Consider the following 16,334-nt stretch of genomic DNA (forward strand, 5'->3'; position numbering starts at 1 on the left):
TTCCGTCTGGCAAGGCCAATTATTATCTGACTCATGGAGACACCAATGAGAACATGTTAATGTCCTGCCGGGGACGTATTGGAGCCCCTGCATTGGCAATAAAAGCTGAACACCACTGAGGCCTGCAGAGAAATAAGGTGGTGGGGGTACGAGACGCAGTCGTTCAGCAGGCGTGTTCAGCAGGCGTGTTCAGCAGACCATAACTGTGACTCCTTCGCTCTGTGACAGAAGTTCTGTTGATGATTTATTGGACAAACAATGCCCCGGTCGCTTCTTTACTTTTTCTGCAGTGCAAAGGATGATTCTTACTCGGCTCATCTATTAGGTGAACAAATTCAGCATGTCTGTTACGACCCTGGTCGTTATGTGTATTGTGTGTAGAGATTTCCTTCAAGTCTTTTAGTCCTTCAGAATTATTAGGTAGGTTTAGTAGTAGGCATGGTTAACAAAACTGTGAGTTAGTGTCTTAAGGGGGGGGTGTCACGGCTGCTGCTGTCTGCTCGTTAACCTGTCTGGGATTGTTTTCAGCTGTGTATGTTATATGTATATGAGATGTGCCGTTGCCCGGACGCCATTGGATGCCAGTTTCCTGTCCCTCCTCCGGTAGGCGTGACAGCAGGTCGGACCCGACTCACCAATCCCTGCCCACACCTTCCGGGGACTCTTACAAGAGTGTGTGCATCTCAATTAGACAGGAGAGGTCTGAATCTGTGTCAGACGTCTCTCGGTGCTCTCCTTATGTTCTGTGCTAGTTCTGCTACAGTGGTTAGTTAGGGTGTGTGCTTAAGTGTGTATTCTGTGATTTGTGACGGCGTCGAACTTGTGCGAGACGCCTCACTATTTTAGCCTTAAGTGCCCATAGTGCGCTATGACTGTGATAATCTGTGGCCTTCGTTTTGTGTAGCGTTATTTTGAACAGATAGCTGGTTTTAAGAGTCTGTATTTTTGGTTATATCATCATTTTGAGTTTATTATTAAAATCAACCTCTTACCAAGAACACCTGCTTTCGTGTTGCTTCCCTTTTACCCTAAGCGAGCTGGGGACGTAACAATGTCACATATTTATTCATCTCTCCCCTGTACACTTGCATGAATAGAATAGCTCTTTCCTATTAATAAAGCTTTTGGTAGATCTGATTTAAATATTAGCCTGCTTCCTAATGTTCGAACATGATATCCTGGTGACTCACATACTGTACATTTTGTTCAGAAAGAAGTACCGAATGACATGACGCACATAGCCGTTAACACATTGGGATATTGTTACCTTGGTTTTCTTTTCCTGACGAGTCACTGCCGATGTGATGGAAAACGGTGTAAAGATTAAGCTGGATCCATTTATGTCTGTAAGTATTATAATAATTACAATTTTAATTGTCTGCAATTTCTAAACATGCAAGCGAGAGTTTGATTTCATGAACAATAAAAGTGTCATAAAATCCTTATTTCATTTTTATTTATTGTTGAAGTTGTTTATTCTTGAATTGTGAGTGAGTATATAATGTTTCCCTGCACACACACACACACACACACACACACACACACACACACACACACACACACACACACACACACACACACACACACACACACACACACACACACACACACACACACACACACACACACACACACACACACACACACACACACACACACACACACACACTAGGGCTGAACGATTAATCAATTTTAAATTGAAATCGCAATTTGAAATGATGCGATTATCAAATCGCAAAGCCTGCAATATTTTTTTTTACATTTTTGTTTTCTTCTTGTGTGTCAGTCATCCACACCAATCAGAAGTGCTGTGCTCCACATGTACCAGCCATTGTTAACCAATCAGAAGTGGCCCATGATAGAAGGTGATAGACAGATTGATCCAATCACCTGCCAAGTATTTTTGAAAGTGCCTGCCCTTTCCAAATGGCTTCCAATGGAGCTTTCCAAGATGGTTTGGTGAAACAAAGCATCTGAGTCAGGTTAGTAATGCTCCATCACATGTTCTATATCTATTACAGGGTGAATCTTAAACTGAAGCTTGACTTTAAATCAGGGGTGGGGAACCTTTTTCCTCTCAAGGGCCATTTCAATTTTTTCAACATCCTCCGAGGGCCGTACAAATTATTGACCTCTGCTTACAAATCACAGCCCATTCATTTGGCCTTTCTTTCATGCTGTGCAAAGAAAAAGCAACCTCTTAATCCAGATATCTCACCATGACTCGCGCATGCATGCACGTGCACGGTGTGGCATGACCACCAAACAGAAAGATATGGACACAAGATGTGTGCAAATGTATTTTGTTTCCTATCCATGGACATTATTTAAGTGGGGGGGACCTAACCTCCTCTAGGGGGGTCCAGGGGGGCATGTTCCCCCGGGAAGATTTGTTTTTAAATATTGAAGTTAAAAGCATCAATCTGGTGCACTTTGAGAGCAACATGAAGAGATCTATGGAAACATCTCTCAACACCCATTTGAAACAGAACTGGAAGCAGATTTACTTTTTCTTTATGGATATTTTACAAATCACTCCCCTTTCAAACTGTATTCTTGTTTATTAATAACAACTTTTTTTTACTGTCATATAGTATTTTATACCTGTTTATTTTATTCTCTTATATTTTGATAACTATAATGATCATATAAAGATGTGCCTTTACCTCACTGGTTGGAGTAAAAGCTTCTTATATTCATTAGCATAGCTAGCTAACCAGATGCTAATAACAACAAAGTTATGATCAGGATGACAGATGAACAGATCGCCACTGGGCTTTCAACTAAAGACACAGCCACGCAAAAACTGCAGCATGTGTACGGACCGGTACGGATTTATGGGTACTGCCATTTTTTGAAGTGCCGGAGCGGCGTTCTGGTGCTCTCCGTCAGAATTGCACCCCCGTCAGACGAGACATATACCACGTGATGACACGTTAGGCTCGTGTTGTGTTCAAGGACCATGACCGTTGCCAGGAAAAACAGGTACTCGCTTGTTTAATTATTTTGCGGTCTAGATTTCTTTAATTTTTTTCTTTTTTGCGTGTGTTTATAAATTACCTCGAGGGCCATACCAAATGGTCTCGCGGGCCGTATACGGCCCGGGGGCCGGAGGTTCCCCACCCCTGCTTTAAAGCAACCCAACAGAAGTTTCATGTAAGTTTAGTTCTTTCACTCGTAGCTCGGGCTGCGGGGGTGCTAGAGACGGGAGCACGTTGATACGACCTTCCTAGCCGGAGTTATGGCCGCATTTTACAATAAACTTCCGTTGGGTTGCTTGAAAACAAATATCGCAAATCGAATCGCAATATTTGTCTGTAAAATCGCAATTTGATTTGTTCCCAAAAGCGTGCAGCCCTAACACACACACACACACACACACACACACACACACACACACACACACACACACACACACACACACACACACACACACACACACACACACACACACACACACACACACACACACACACACACACACACACACACACGCACGCACACACACAGGTTATGGGTTCATAGCAATCCCGAATTCAATGGGAAAAGTAGAATAACAGAATGGAGAATGACAATAAATTGTGTGTGTGTGTGTGTGTGTGTGTGTGTGTGTGTGTGTGTGTGTGTGTGTGTGTGTGTGGCGGTTAATGGTGGGGGCAACAAACAAGAGAGGGAGCGAGGGATAGGGAGAGGGGAGAGAGTAAGAGGTGGGTGAACACCAGCGCTCAAATACTGGAAGTCAAGCAGCTGTGACGCACTGAAGCACCAAAGCAGTCAAGAAGTGCTGAAATTGCCTCCAGGATGCAGAAGAAATATGATGTTAACTCATCTTCTCACATTTCTTCAAATTGTCTCCATCCTTAGCCCATAAGGAGCTCATAAACTGCAGGTACGTTTTGTGTTTGTTTTCGTGACATGAAATTATCTTTATAACTCTGTAGGCTGGTGAATGGAAAGCGTAATCCTTTGTATAATCTAAACAAAAGACTCTCAAGAGGCTGTGTTCTGCTGACAATAAACTATGGATAAAACAACATTAGATTGGATTATATAGAAGACTTTATTCATGTCAAATGTGGGGACTGTTTAACATTCTGAGGGACAGCATTGTTATTAACTTAGCAAGAACATTCTACAAATCCTTTCTTTCTTTATATGTTAAAAGCTTTTTTGGCTTGAAGTTGCTTGGACTTATGAAAACAGTTTCTCTAATAGAAGCTATACCAAGAGCTGCTTGGTACCAGAAGTATGTGAACTCATCTGTTTGCATATAGAGCTAGAGTTAGGGTTTTATGCCTTGGGGAAATATTTTGCTAGCTACAAAGATGTTGGCAACAGTTTGACATTACATTTTCTGAAACTAATACTGCTGCAAAGAATACATGCAGTCATCAGAAACACCCCAACCCAAAACAACTGCTGATAAATAGTTTGAGAGAGAAAGTCTGAAAGTCAGCAGTGGAAACCGATCCAAAATCGTATTGCCCTCAAACATTTTTCCACCTATAGAGCCAAAAAAGTCATTATCTTTTGGAATGTAATGAGTAAACTACACATCATGTGAAAAATGTGTGGAGGTATTATTTAAAGTCACCCTTTCTCTTCTCTCCATTAGGTTTAGAACCCAATTTACCTTCCGGTCAATCAACAAAATGCTGCAGCGTAACTGCTCCCTCACTGCTCTTTTCACACCTGATGCCACAGTCCTCAGTGACGTGGGCTGCCCCGACGCTTCTGTGATGTGTGGGATGAATATCTCCTGGGTGTTGGCTAATGCTACTGCTCAGGATCTGTATGACATGTGTTTAAGCGAGGAGGAGTACCTATCCATGCATCTGGGCCCGGTCAGGTCCCCTGTGTTCCTTCCTGTCTGTGTCACCTACCTTACCATCTTTATGGTGGGCGTACTGGGCAATTCTCTCACCTGCACTGTGATTTTGCGCAACAGGGTGATGCAGACGCCCACCAACTACTACCTGGTGAGCCTGGCAGTCTCTGACCTGCTGGTGCTGCTGCTGGGCATGCCATTAGAGCTCTACGAAATGTGGCAGAACTACCCCTTCCTGCTCGGGGAGGGCGGTTGCTACTTTAAAACCTTCTTATTTGAGACTGTCTGCTTCGCTTCCATCCTTAATGTTACAGCGCTGAGCGTGGAGCGCTACATGGCGGTGGTGCACCCCCTCAAGGTCAAACACATGACCACACAGGCTCACGTAAAGAGGGTCATCTTCATGCTGTGGGTGCTTTCCATGCTGTGTGCTGTGCCAAACACTAGTCTGCATGGCATTGTGGTGCTGCCTTCATGGTTTGGACGAGAGTTCCCCCGATCTGCTATCTGCCGTACGTATACATTTATTCATCTAGATTATTTTTGGTGCTATTTTTACAGATTTGTGTTAGCATTAGCATGGTATCATGTGGTAATTGCACTTAGAAGAAAGTACAGCTTATTTCTACCAAAAATTATTGGACACATTTAAATGTTGAACTAACGATTGTGCAAATGAAATGTCAGATGGTCCCTAAAGTATTTACCATTGATCCTTTGAGGAAGAATATTATATGTACAAAATGTCATATCAACCCTTCAAACATTTTACGATGATTGTGTTATGTCACGTTTTGGGTGTTTTGCTGTTCTCCCTGTCATGTTTTCTCCCTTGTGTATTGTCTGGTCCTTCTCCCTGTGTTTTTCCCCTGTCGTTAGTTTCCCTGGTGTGTCTAGTTGTCTGATTGTGTTCACCTGTTGTCCTTGTGTTTCTCCTCCCCTGCCCGGCTGTTTCTCGTCTTGTGATTACCCCTCCCTGTATTTAGTCTTGTCCCTTCCTGTGTTCAGTGTTGGTTCGTCTTTTGTGACTGAGTTCACCGGTGAGTGTTCTGTCTTGTCCTAGTATTTTTTCGTTATCCTTGAAATAAAGGCATTTTCAGCGTTATCTGCATTTGGGTCCTGCTTGCTTCACCCACCGTAACAAAAAAGCTAGTTGACATTTCAACAGAAAATAAATAAACAATCACAGGTGAATCAACCAGGGAAAGATCATTGAAGACATTAAGGTACATTGTATGGCCAACATTAATGTCTGTAACACATTTGATGATAAAACATTGAAAAAATAGCGTGTATCCCCTGGCCACCATGAATATCTGTAACAAATTCCCTTTATCAGGTAGTGGTAAAAAAAATCTAAAACATCAGCCTGCTAATGACGCTTAGCGAAAAGTCAATTCCCAAAGGATTTGGAGTCATGCTGCTTTCTTATAAGGGCTAACTGGTTATGTAATGTATGAAGCTATAATGGCCATGGTACACCTGGGTCCTTGAGCTGACTAACACATTGTGTGTTACATCTCCATCCACAGATGTGATTAAGCCCATCTGGGTGTACAACCTCATCATCCTGATTTCCACGTTGGTGTTCTTCCTGCTCCCCATGATGATAATCAGCATCCTCTACCTGATTATTGGTGTGCGGCTGCAGAGGGACAGGTTGATGACTGTGGTGGACACAAGCTTTGGACCGGAAAGTCTCTCCAGGTCCCACAAGCAGAAACTGAGCAAACGCAACCTGCAAGTCACCAAAATGCTGTGTGGGTTTCATTTTATGTTGCTTGATTCAATGTTGCTAAATAGAAACAAACTGAAATTCAATTCACCATATCTGCGTGTGTCTTTCCACCCATTGTTCCCATATGAAGATATTCTTTAAAGGCTATATTTTTAGTAACATGTCCATCTGTCCAAGCTATGTCTTGCAGTCGGTTTCATGTTGGTGATTGGATTGACAGTATGATTGAAATACTGTAATGTCCAGGAAAACCTCTGATTCTGAAAAGTGAGGCCAATGACACGTTGCCTTAAACCTGTATTCTTTTAATGACCAACACAGGGCAACTCTACTGGTTGCAAAAATAATTCAGATTGTATAGAAGTCTATAATCAAGCTTTCTTCAAAAAGGGCTGATGTTCATTCAATTGTGGTTCAAGTGGGATGTGCTTTGTTGTCTGGTTACATTATGATTGACAGATCAATACCAACATTTTTTGTTTTGTTTTCAGCATGTCCCTAGCAAAACATTCCCAAACACTATTAGAGTTATCAAGAACTAAGAACATACCGTGCTATCCAAGTTAACTAGCTAGCGCTAGTTTGAGCTGGAAATTCAGTGTTTTTGTTTGTCTTACGGTACATGGTATTCTCCAGCTCTATCTTCCTGTTCAAATATGGTCACTTCTGGCACCAAATAATTGAGATGGTGGTGATGAAAATGCCCATCTTAGTGCTTCTAAATGTTAGTCCATAAACTTCAAAATGTGAGTCCATAAACAACTGTGTGAGGTCAAAGTGGCTATAGGCAGGGGCGGACTGGGGGGAAAAAGTGGCCCGGGGATTCATTGACAGACAGGCCCACTTAATGCGCGGCATGTATCGGCCGGCCGGCGACGAAAGTATGTTACTTAACAAAAAACCCTATGCATTTTATGTTATTTTGGACAATTATTCATATAGTAATCACATTAATTGAGCCCTTGAGTTGCCTAGAGCAAAATAGTTACAGCATATATTTAGTGATTTTAATGTTAACAGATCATTGATGCAATAACAACAAAAATGGGAGTGGCCGGAACACTTACAAATGTGGGCCGGTAGGATTTAGGCAAAAAAAAATATTATTTATTTTATTTTTTGGCCCTCCGGCCCACACACAGCACCAGCCCACCGGGGAAACCCCCGGTATTCCCAATGGCCAGTCCGCCCCTGGCCATAGGTTACAGTTTATGGTCCAGGAATATTACAGTGTATACAATTTGTGTCTCCCCATTTGACCATTAATCCCTTACACTATCCATCTGGCCTTCTCAGGTGTGCTGGTGATTGTGTTCGGACTTTGCTGGGCCCCCTTCCATGTGGACCGCCTGATGTGGAGCTACATTGATCCCTTGTCCGAGCAGCACCTCCAGGTCTTCGAGCTCGTCCACATCATCTCCGGGGTCTTCTTCTACCTGAGCTCTGCCATCAACCCCATCCTCTACAACCTCATGTCCACCAGGTTCAGAGAAATGTTCAGTCACGTTACTTGTTATCATAACAGCTGGCCCGCACGCTTCAGCCAACAGATGACCCAACGCAGCACCTTGAGTGAGAAAATGCCCAGCAGTACTTAGTTTTGGCCAATGGAAATTCAAGAACTGTATACATGGATAGGTGATCAATTAAGACCTGGGAGTAGAGAAGTGCAGATAGTAGGCCTACATGGAATAAAGGGTCATTGAATGGTTTAGTTTGGACAAATGTATGGATTTTATTACCTATACGCCATCATTGCCAGATCTCATTTCAAGCTACCAGTATCAGCAACACACCACTAGTAGAGCAAAGAGACTTGAAGAATGTACAGCAGGAATAATTTAAGCTCATCTAAAGGCAGGGTTTGCTTTAACAATAATTACCCGGTATTGATTGGGAAATCTGTTGACCTCAGAAATATTTAAAGCTCTCCTTCCCTGGTGAAATGGTCAAATCAATTCCCCTTACGCACAATTTGAATTTGATAAGAGGCTAAAATATTTTTAAATATTTTTTTCTATTAAGACAAAAAAATTGAACACATTGGTTACATTACGTTACATTTAATTTAGATGAAGCCCAAGCGACAAGAGCAATCAGCCTTGAGGTTAGGAATTCAGAACAACAATTTGAACAGCGTGTGTTAAAAGAAACAAGAAGGGTAGGCTAAACCAATGTCTGTCACGCTATGAGCAAGGTGGATCATTCCAGCCTCCCAATATCAACACCAATGCAAGCAAGTCTAAAAACAATGACTCAATGAGTATGAGTTACAGTCTGAAGTCATAGAGATTGCTGTTGCCATGGCTTGGCATACCCATCAATTGTTTTCAAGCTCACGAAACTGATTTGACCAATATTTCTCCATGACATTAACATCTTCCAGGACGATAGACCTGCATTCATTATTTTCTAAGCGGAACCTTGCCTCACTTGCGGCATTCCACTTTTTTTTCTTCTGTTATACAAGGTCCTCAAACAGAAGGTTATTACCCTCTAATATCACGATTCTTATGTCCTCTTCTCGAGTCTCCCCTCGAGTTCCCTCTCAAGTCCCCTCTCAAGTTCCTTCTCAGGTCCCCTCCTCTCAAGTCTCCTCTCGAGTCCCCTCTCAAGTCCCCTCTCGAGTCCCCTCTCGAGTCACCTCTCCATTCCCCTCTCGAGTCACCTCTCAAGTTCCCTCTCGAGTCCCCTTTAAAGTAATCTCTCGAGTCCCCTCTCAAGTCTCCTCTCGAGTCTCCTCTCGAGTCCCCTCTCAAGTTCCCTCTCGAGTCCCCTCTCAAGTCTCCTCTCGAGTCTCCTCTCGAGTCCCCTCTCAAGTTCCTTCTCAGGTCCCCTCTCGAGTCTCCTCTCGAGTTCCCTCTGGAATCCTCTTTCAAGTCATGTCTCGAGTTCCCTCTCAAGTCACCTCTCCAGTCTCCCCTGAGTTCCCCAGCCGCGGTCTTCGCCCTCGAGCCCGGCCCCCTGAATGCCGCGGTCTTCGCCCTCGAGCCCGGCCCCCTGAGTGCCGCGGTCTTCGCCCTCGAGCCCGGCCCCCCTCCACCCACCCTTTTCGAAGTTTGGACTTTGTTTGTGTGTTTAGGGACGTCTAGAATCCGTCCCTTGAGGGGGGGGGGGGTTCTGTCACAATTCTTATGTCATGTCACGGTTTTAGTTTTGTGTCTGGTAATGGGTTTTGTTTTGCTGTTCTTTTCTCCCTGTGTTTTCCACCCTGTCGTTAGTTTCCCTGATGTGTCTGATTGTCTGATTGTGTTCACCTGTTGTCCTTGTGTTTCTCCTCCCCTGCCCGGCTGTTTCTCGTCTTGTGATTACCCCTCCCTGTATTTAGTCTTGTCTCTTCCTGTGTTCCCCTGTCGGTTCATTGTTTGTCTTTCCCTTCATGTCACGCTCCATGTTTGTCCTTGAAGTTTTGGTCCTGGATTATTTACTCCCCTGTTTTGGTAATGCTAAGTTTGTCTCGTTTTCTTTTTGTCATCGGCTTTTTTTGTAAATTAAAGCTCGCTTTTTGTTAATACTGCATTTGGGTCCTACCTTTTCCACACATCCTGACATCTAAGTGGTATGATAGAGAATGTTACATGGCGCTGAACAGATGTTTTCCCATATAGATACAACCAAAGGCTACTTGACAAGCCTCATGAGGTGCACTTCAGAAAAAACAAGCTAAGCTCCGGGACAGCCCTCCAGTCTCCAGAAATATATACAGTAACTCAAAACCTATTAGAGAGAGGACCTATAGGACGTAATGAAGCGCAAAAAGTGATGAGATCGACCTCTCTTGGCGCCAATGTTCCAGTGAACAATGACATTATCATATAAATGATACAACAGCATTGTTATTCATGGGAATACAACCCATCGACTGTCTCAACATTCCAAATCGGGTACAGTAGTTAGAACTGACGCCTGACACCAAGAAGGGTTTAATCCTTACTGTCTGGCGTTTGCATTTTCTCCCTGTGATTGTGTATGGCTAACTGTTGTTGTACATGATAAATGTATTTATTGTGTATATTGTGAAGCAAAACAATTCCAGGCTGGCTTATTATGAAGCTTTCATATGAAAGAATAAATGTACCATGTATCCTGTATAAAAAAGAGCATTTCTCTAGGAAAGTGTAATGGGTGAAAAGTGATGTAAGGCCCCCCAAAGGATCTTCACTTTGGGATCTTGGTCACCGTGTAGTTTTTTTTTTTTTTAAATGAATGACCACCTCGCTGTATATTATCCCGCTTATTACACAACTTTCTACTAATTATACCAACAACTTGACTGAAAAAAATTATTTAAAAATATTTGGTTGATTTAAAAAACTATCGTATTGCTTTCGCTAATAACAAATATTCTGTCCCACTGCGTACCAAAACCTGGAGTGGCGTAACAGCAATGTAACTTAAAATGGCGACAGCGCAGATCGAGGTTTTCTGTAACCCCTAAATTCCACCGGGTCCGTCTGCGTCGCGTTACGGCTGCGCCGCGGCGTCCGCAAGGATCGCGGCCACTCTAGTCAATGGGTGCTATTCCACCAGACGCGCCGCGTTACGGCTCAGAAGCGTCCCAGAAGCGTCTCCTCAAAATAGGATTGAAGTCTATTTTTCGACGCAACGCAAGGCGTTGCAGAGGTGCCGGGCAGGAAATGGACCGGTCAGAGCATCCGGCCCATCCCCAAAATAAACTAATTTTGCAGACCCTATCCCTCCGTAGTCTTTCAAGTAAGGCAAGGCAAGGCAAGGCAAGTTTATTTATATAGCACTTTTCAACACAAGGCAATTCAAAGTGCTTTACAAAAAATGAAAGACATTAAGAAAATGACATTTAAAATCAGTCATTAGCTAATAAAATAAACATTAAAAGAAAAAATACATGGATAAAAGTTACAGTGCAGTCTAAGATATAAATAGTTCAATTAAACATTAAAAGAAAAAGTACATGGATAAAAGTTACAGTGCAGTCTAAGATATGAATAGTTCAATTAAAAGCAGCGACAAAAAGAAAAGTCTTCAGCCTGGATTTAAAAGTAGTCAGAGTTGCAGCGGACCTGCAGGTTTCTGGGAGTTTGTTCCAGATATTTGGAGCATAATAGCTGAATGCTGCTTTACCATGTTTAGTTCTGACTCTGGGGACAGAAAGCTGACCAGTCCCTGAAGACCTGAGAGATCTGGATGGTTCATAATTTAGCAGGAGGTCAGAAATGTATTTTGGGCCTAAACCATTCAGTGCTTTATAAACCAGCAGCAGTATTTTGGAAATCTATTCTTTGACACACAGGAAGCCAGTGTAAAGACTTCAGAACAGGAGTGATGTGATCCACTTTCTTGGTGTTAGTGAGGACTCGAGCAGCGGCATTCTGAATCAGCTGCAGCTTCCTAATAGATTTTTTAGTGAGACCTGTGAAGACACCATTACAGTAGTCGAGTCTACTGAAGATAAAAGCATGGACAAGTTTTTCCAAATCCTGCTGTGACATTAGTCTTTTAATCCTAGATATGTTCTTTAGGTGATAGTAGGCTGATTTAGTAACTGTTTTAATGTGACTGTTGAAACTCAGGTCAGAGTCCATGACTACACCTAAATTTCTGGCTTTATCTGTTGTTTTGAACATTGCACACTGAAGCTCAGCGCTAACTTTGATACGTTCTGACTTGGCTCCAAAAACCATTACCTCAGTTTTATCTTTGTTTAATTGGAGAAAGTTCTGACACATCCAGTCATTGATTTGTTCAATGCACTTACTCAGTGTTTGAATTGGAGCATAGTCTCCTGGTGAAATTGTTACGTACATTTGTGTGTCATCTGCATAGCTATGGTAACTTATTTTGTTGTTTTTCATTATCTGAGCCAGTGGTAGCATGTAGATGTTAAAGAGAAGAGGCCCCAAGATGGAGCCTTGAGGTACCCCACATGTCATATTTGTCAACTCAGATGTGTATTTACCTATAGAAACAAAGTTGTTTCTGTCCTTTAAGTAGGATTCAAATCAATTTAGAACTGTTTCCGAAAGTCCCACCCAGTTTTCCAGTCGGTCTAGTAATATGTTGTGGTCAACAGTGTCAAACGCAGCACTGAGATCTAATAATACTAACACTGAAGTTCTGCCACTGTCTGTGTTTAAGTGGATGTCATTAAAGACCTTTACAAGAGCAGTCTCAGTGCTGTGGTTTGGACGAAAGCCTGACTGGAACACATCAAAACAGTTATTTAAATGCAAGAAATTACTCAACTGTTGAAAAACAACTTTTTCAATGATTTTACCTAGAAATGGGAGGTTTGATATGGGCCTGTAATTGTTCATTACTGAAGCATCTAGATTATTCTTTTTAAGAGCGGTTTAATGACTGCAGTTTTCAGGGCCTGTGGAAAAATACCTGAGTGAAGAGATTTGTTTACTATATGAAGTAGATCTGAGGCCATGCAAGGCAAAACATCTTTGAAAAATCCTGTTGGAATAATATCAAGGCAGCAGGAGGAGGATTTCAGAAGTTGTATAATGTCCTCTAGGTTTTTATCATTAATCTGATGGAATTGTGTCATGATGTCTGAATTGATGTTAAGTGGACACAGAGACAACACATTTGCTGTTCCTGATGCAGAGGCACTGACTGCTTGTCTGATTTTCTGAATTTTGTCAGTGAAAAAGGCAAAATCATTGCACGCCCTGGTGGATAGAAATTCAGAGGCTACTGACACTGGGGGGTTAGTTAGTCTGTCGACGGTAGCAAACAAGGCACGTGCGTTGTTTTTGTTTTTGGTAATGATGTCAGAGAAGAACGATTGTCGTGCGTTTTTCAATTCCAAATTATAAAGGCCAAGTCTCTCTTTATAGATTTCAAAGTGAACCTGGAGTTTTGTTTTTCGCCACCTGCGTTCAGCTTTTCGACATTCTCTTTTTTCTGTTTTCACGGTCATGGCCTTTCTCCATGGAGATATTTTCTTGCCAGACACTTCCTTTAGCAATGGCATCTATAACATTTTTAATTTGTTTATTAAAATGATCTACTAGCTCATTTACTGAGATGTTAGCAGGGGCAAGTGTGGAAGAAAAATTCTGAGTAAACATTTCCCTAGTGTTTTCAGTTAAATATCGCTTTGTGGTTACCTCTTTTTGAACATTTTTGTGAACAGAAATAGAGCTCTCAAAGAAAACACAGGAATGGTCAGAGAGTGCAACATCAGTCACCACAACCTTAGAGATATTCAGACCCTTTGAGATAATTAAGTCCAGAGTGTGCCCCTTATTGTGCGTGGGCTCCGTCACATGCTGAGTCAGTCCATAGCTATCAAGAACACAAAACAGTTCTTTAGCCCCTCTGTCCTGGGGGTTGTCAACATGGATGTTAAAATCACCAACAATGACTAGACGGTCAAAGTCAATACACACTATAGACAGCAGTTCAGTAAAGTCATCAAAAAAGCTTGCACAGTATTTGGGTGGTCTATAGATATTTAGGAACAGAGCTCGAGAGGAGCATTTCAGCTGAAGGGCCACATATTCAAAATAATCAAAGTTTCCATAAGATGTCTTCCTGCATTGAATGGAATCATTGAACAGAATAGCAACTCCACCCCCTTTCTTATGCATTCTTTCCTGACTCATAAAACTAAAGTTGGGAGGGGTTGATTCGATAAGAACAGCTGCACTGTTATTTTGTTCAATCCAAGTTTCTGTTAAAAACATAAAATCGAGATTGTGCTCAGTGATAAAATCATTGATTCAAAATGTTTTTCCTGCCAAAGACCTGACATTTAATAAAGCTAGTTTAAGTTTGTTAAACACACTATCAGTCATGTTTTTTGTAACAAGCTGTGGCTGACATGGAATCAATGCTAAATTAGATAAACTCACACAAACGTTTGAGCGCTTCCTGTTTCTAAGATGATTCACCGCTCTTAATCTATTACCTATCAACACAGATATCGGCAAAGCTACTGGCAGGCAGGGCCCCGACATGTCCTGGAAAGAGTTGAGAGTGCCATACACCCTTGAACCTGGACCCAGCACATATCAGTAAGGGGGGGGAGGTGGTTGACGTAGGCGCGGTGATGAAGACGGGGGAGATGGTGCGCGTCTCTGCTGTGATTTTGGTGGGCGTTGAGGAGTGGGGGTAAAGGACATGCCAGCGTTTTGTACACACACATCCCTATCAGGCTTTGAAGGGGAGGGAGGACCTACCACCCTGCTCCTCTCATCATAGGAGGGCAGGGTGAGGGCTACACTGTAGGAAGGGGGGTTTGGAAATCTGCTTCCATCTTCTTTGTATTGTTGTGGTTTTGATGATTGTGGTAGGCATGGTGATGAAGCCGGGGGAGATGGTGCGCATCTCTGCTTCGGGGATTTTGGTGGGCGTCGTTGAGGGGCGGGGGTAAAGAACATGCTGCCAACCCTGCGTGTCGCCGTCATGCGGTCATTGAACTCCAGGGGGGTGGGCGAGGGTGAGAGGGTGAGCGGAGAGTAGAGAGAGCTGGGGGATGAATGAAGAGTATCCTCAAAGGCGTTGACAGGGAGGGTGACGGGCAGTGGAGACTCCTCCATTTGTGTCATAGGTCTCCCATAATCAGAACATTCCTCAGGCGGGTGCAGTGATACTTCTTCAGGGTTTTCTGCGCGATGTGTTGTGTCTTTCTCCTGTTTTGATTCCTCTTGCCGCTTGTCCTTGGCAGATGGAACAGATTGATGACGCAGGCAGATGAATATGTTAGAGATAAACAATTTCACTCCTGACTTGTTCAGACAAACTCCATTTGCCTTAAAAAGATGTCTGCGATCCCAGAAAAAGTTAAAATTGTCAATAAAATGAACAGAATGGTCAGTACAGACAGTTGAAAGCCAGGTGTTCAGTGCAAACAATCTGCTGAATTTCTCCACTCCTCTTCTGACTGGCGGTAGAGGGCCACTGATGAACACCTCTGCATTTAGAGAGCTGACAGTTTCCAACAAACATTTAAAGTCTTCTTTCAGCACTTCTGACTGTTGTTTCACAACATCATTTGTTCCAATGTGTAGTACCACATTTTTTACATTCTGATGTTCAGCCCCAATATGCAGGATCTTCTCAGCCAAGTCAGAGACCACATTCTTGGGAAAACAGAGTACTTTGGTATTGTTCTTACTACACAGACCTTTTACATCTCTTACAGCAGAGTCACCCACAATCAGAGTTTCAGGCCCAGTCGTTAGCTTTCCCTCTAGCCTTTTACTTTTGGAGTAGCTATTGGTCCTTACCCTGCTGCGTGAAGAGGACAGGTTATCCAGGACATCAGAAAGAGATCTCCGGTTCTGGGTCATTGGATCGTATCTGTTCTGGATTGGCACACTTGGTGGTTTAGGAGGATTGTTTGTAATTCTCCCTTTAGCAGCTGTCCACTGCTGTTTCCTAGTATGAATAGGGGTTGAAGAGGCGCTCTTCCTGGGTGATAACAATGCAGGCCAGCCGGTCGCATCACAGATTTCAGAATAGTGGGCTCTGCCTGTTATCCGTCCTCCCAAATCCCATGGAAATGATTTACTCTTAGGCTTTGCACCCAGAGAGTTCCAGGGAGGACTACCACTTGTAGATGTATTACCCAGTACACAGCCCTCCTGTTCCTTGGAATCCTTGTAGCTGCTAACTAGCTGTGAGTTAGCATACCCTTCTCCATTACTTTGCAACACTGGTAAAGTCGTGTCCTTCCCACGACATAGTCCATTCACTTCCACGTTAACTTCCAACCGTTGCATTTTCATTTCCAACACAGCCATCTTCTCTATAAGTTTGTGGAAGTCATCTGTA

At 42.9% G+C, this 16,334-nt stretch overlaps 1 protein-coding gene across 1 annotated transcript; it reads left to right on the forward strand.

Annotated features, from left to right (window-relative positions):
- Positions 1-3,767: 3,767 nt before the first annotated feature.
- On the forward strand, positions 3,768-9,080 carry LOC117545606 (neuromedin-U receptor 1-like). The gene is made up of 4 exons (XM_034215452.1): positions 3,768-3,889; positions 4,616-5,340; positions 6,361-6,588; positions 7,863-9,080. Exons 2-4 carry the CDS (start codon positions 4,653-4,655, stop codon positions 8,162-8,164), a joined length of 1,218 nt encoding a protein of 405 aa, XP_034071343.1. The 5' UTR covers positions 3,768-3,889; positions 4,616-4,652; the 3' UTR covers positions 8,165-9,080.
- The last annotated feature ends 7,254 nt before the right edge of the window (positions 9,081-16,334 follow it).

The sequence above is a fragment of the Gymnodraco acuticeps genome, unplaced genomic scaffold, assembly GCF_902827175.1.
Source record: "Gymnodraco acuticeps unplaced genomic scaffold, fGymAcu1.1, whole genome shotgun sequence".
Taxonomy (NCBI): Eukaryota; Metazoa; Chordata; class Actinopteri; order Perciformes; family Bathydraconidae; genus Gymnodraco; species Gymnodraco acuticeps.

Excerpts from the sequence above, each read along its gene's own strand:
- LOC117545606 (XM_034215452.1), top strand. The coding sequence starts at position 4,653 with ATGCTGCAGCGTAACTGCTCCCTCACTGCTCTTTTCACACCTGATGCC. Across the intron at positions 5,341-6,360 it reads CCCCCGATCTGCTATCTGCC|ATGTGATTAAGCCCATCTGG; the intron begins GTACGTATACAT and ends CTCCATCCACAG. Across the intron at positions 6,589-7,862 it reads GCAAGTCACCAAAATGCTGT|GTGTGCTGGTGATTGTGTTC; the intron begins GTGGGTTTCATT and ends TGGCCTTCTCAG.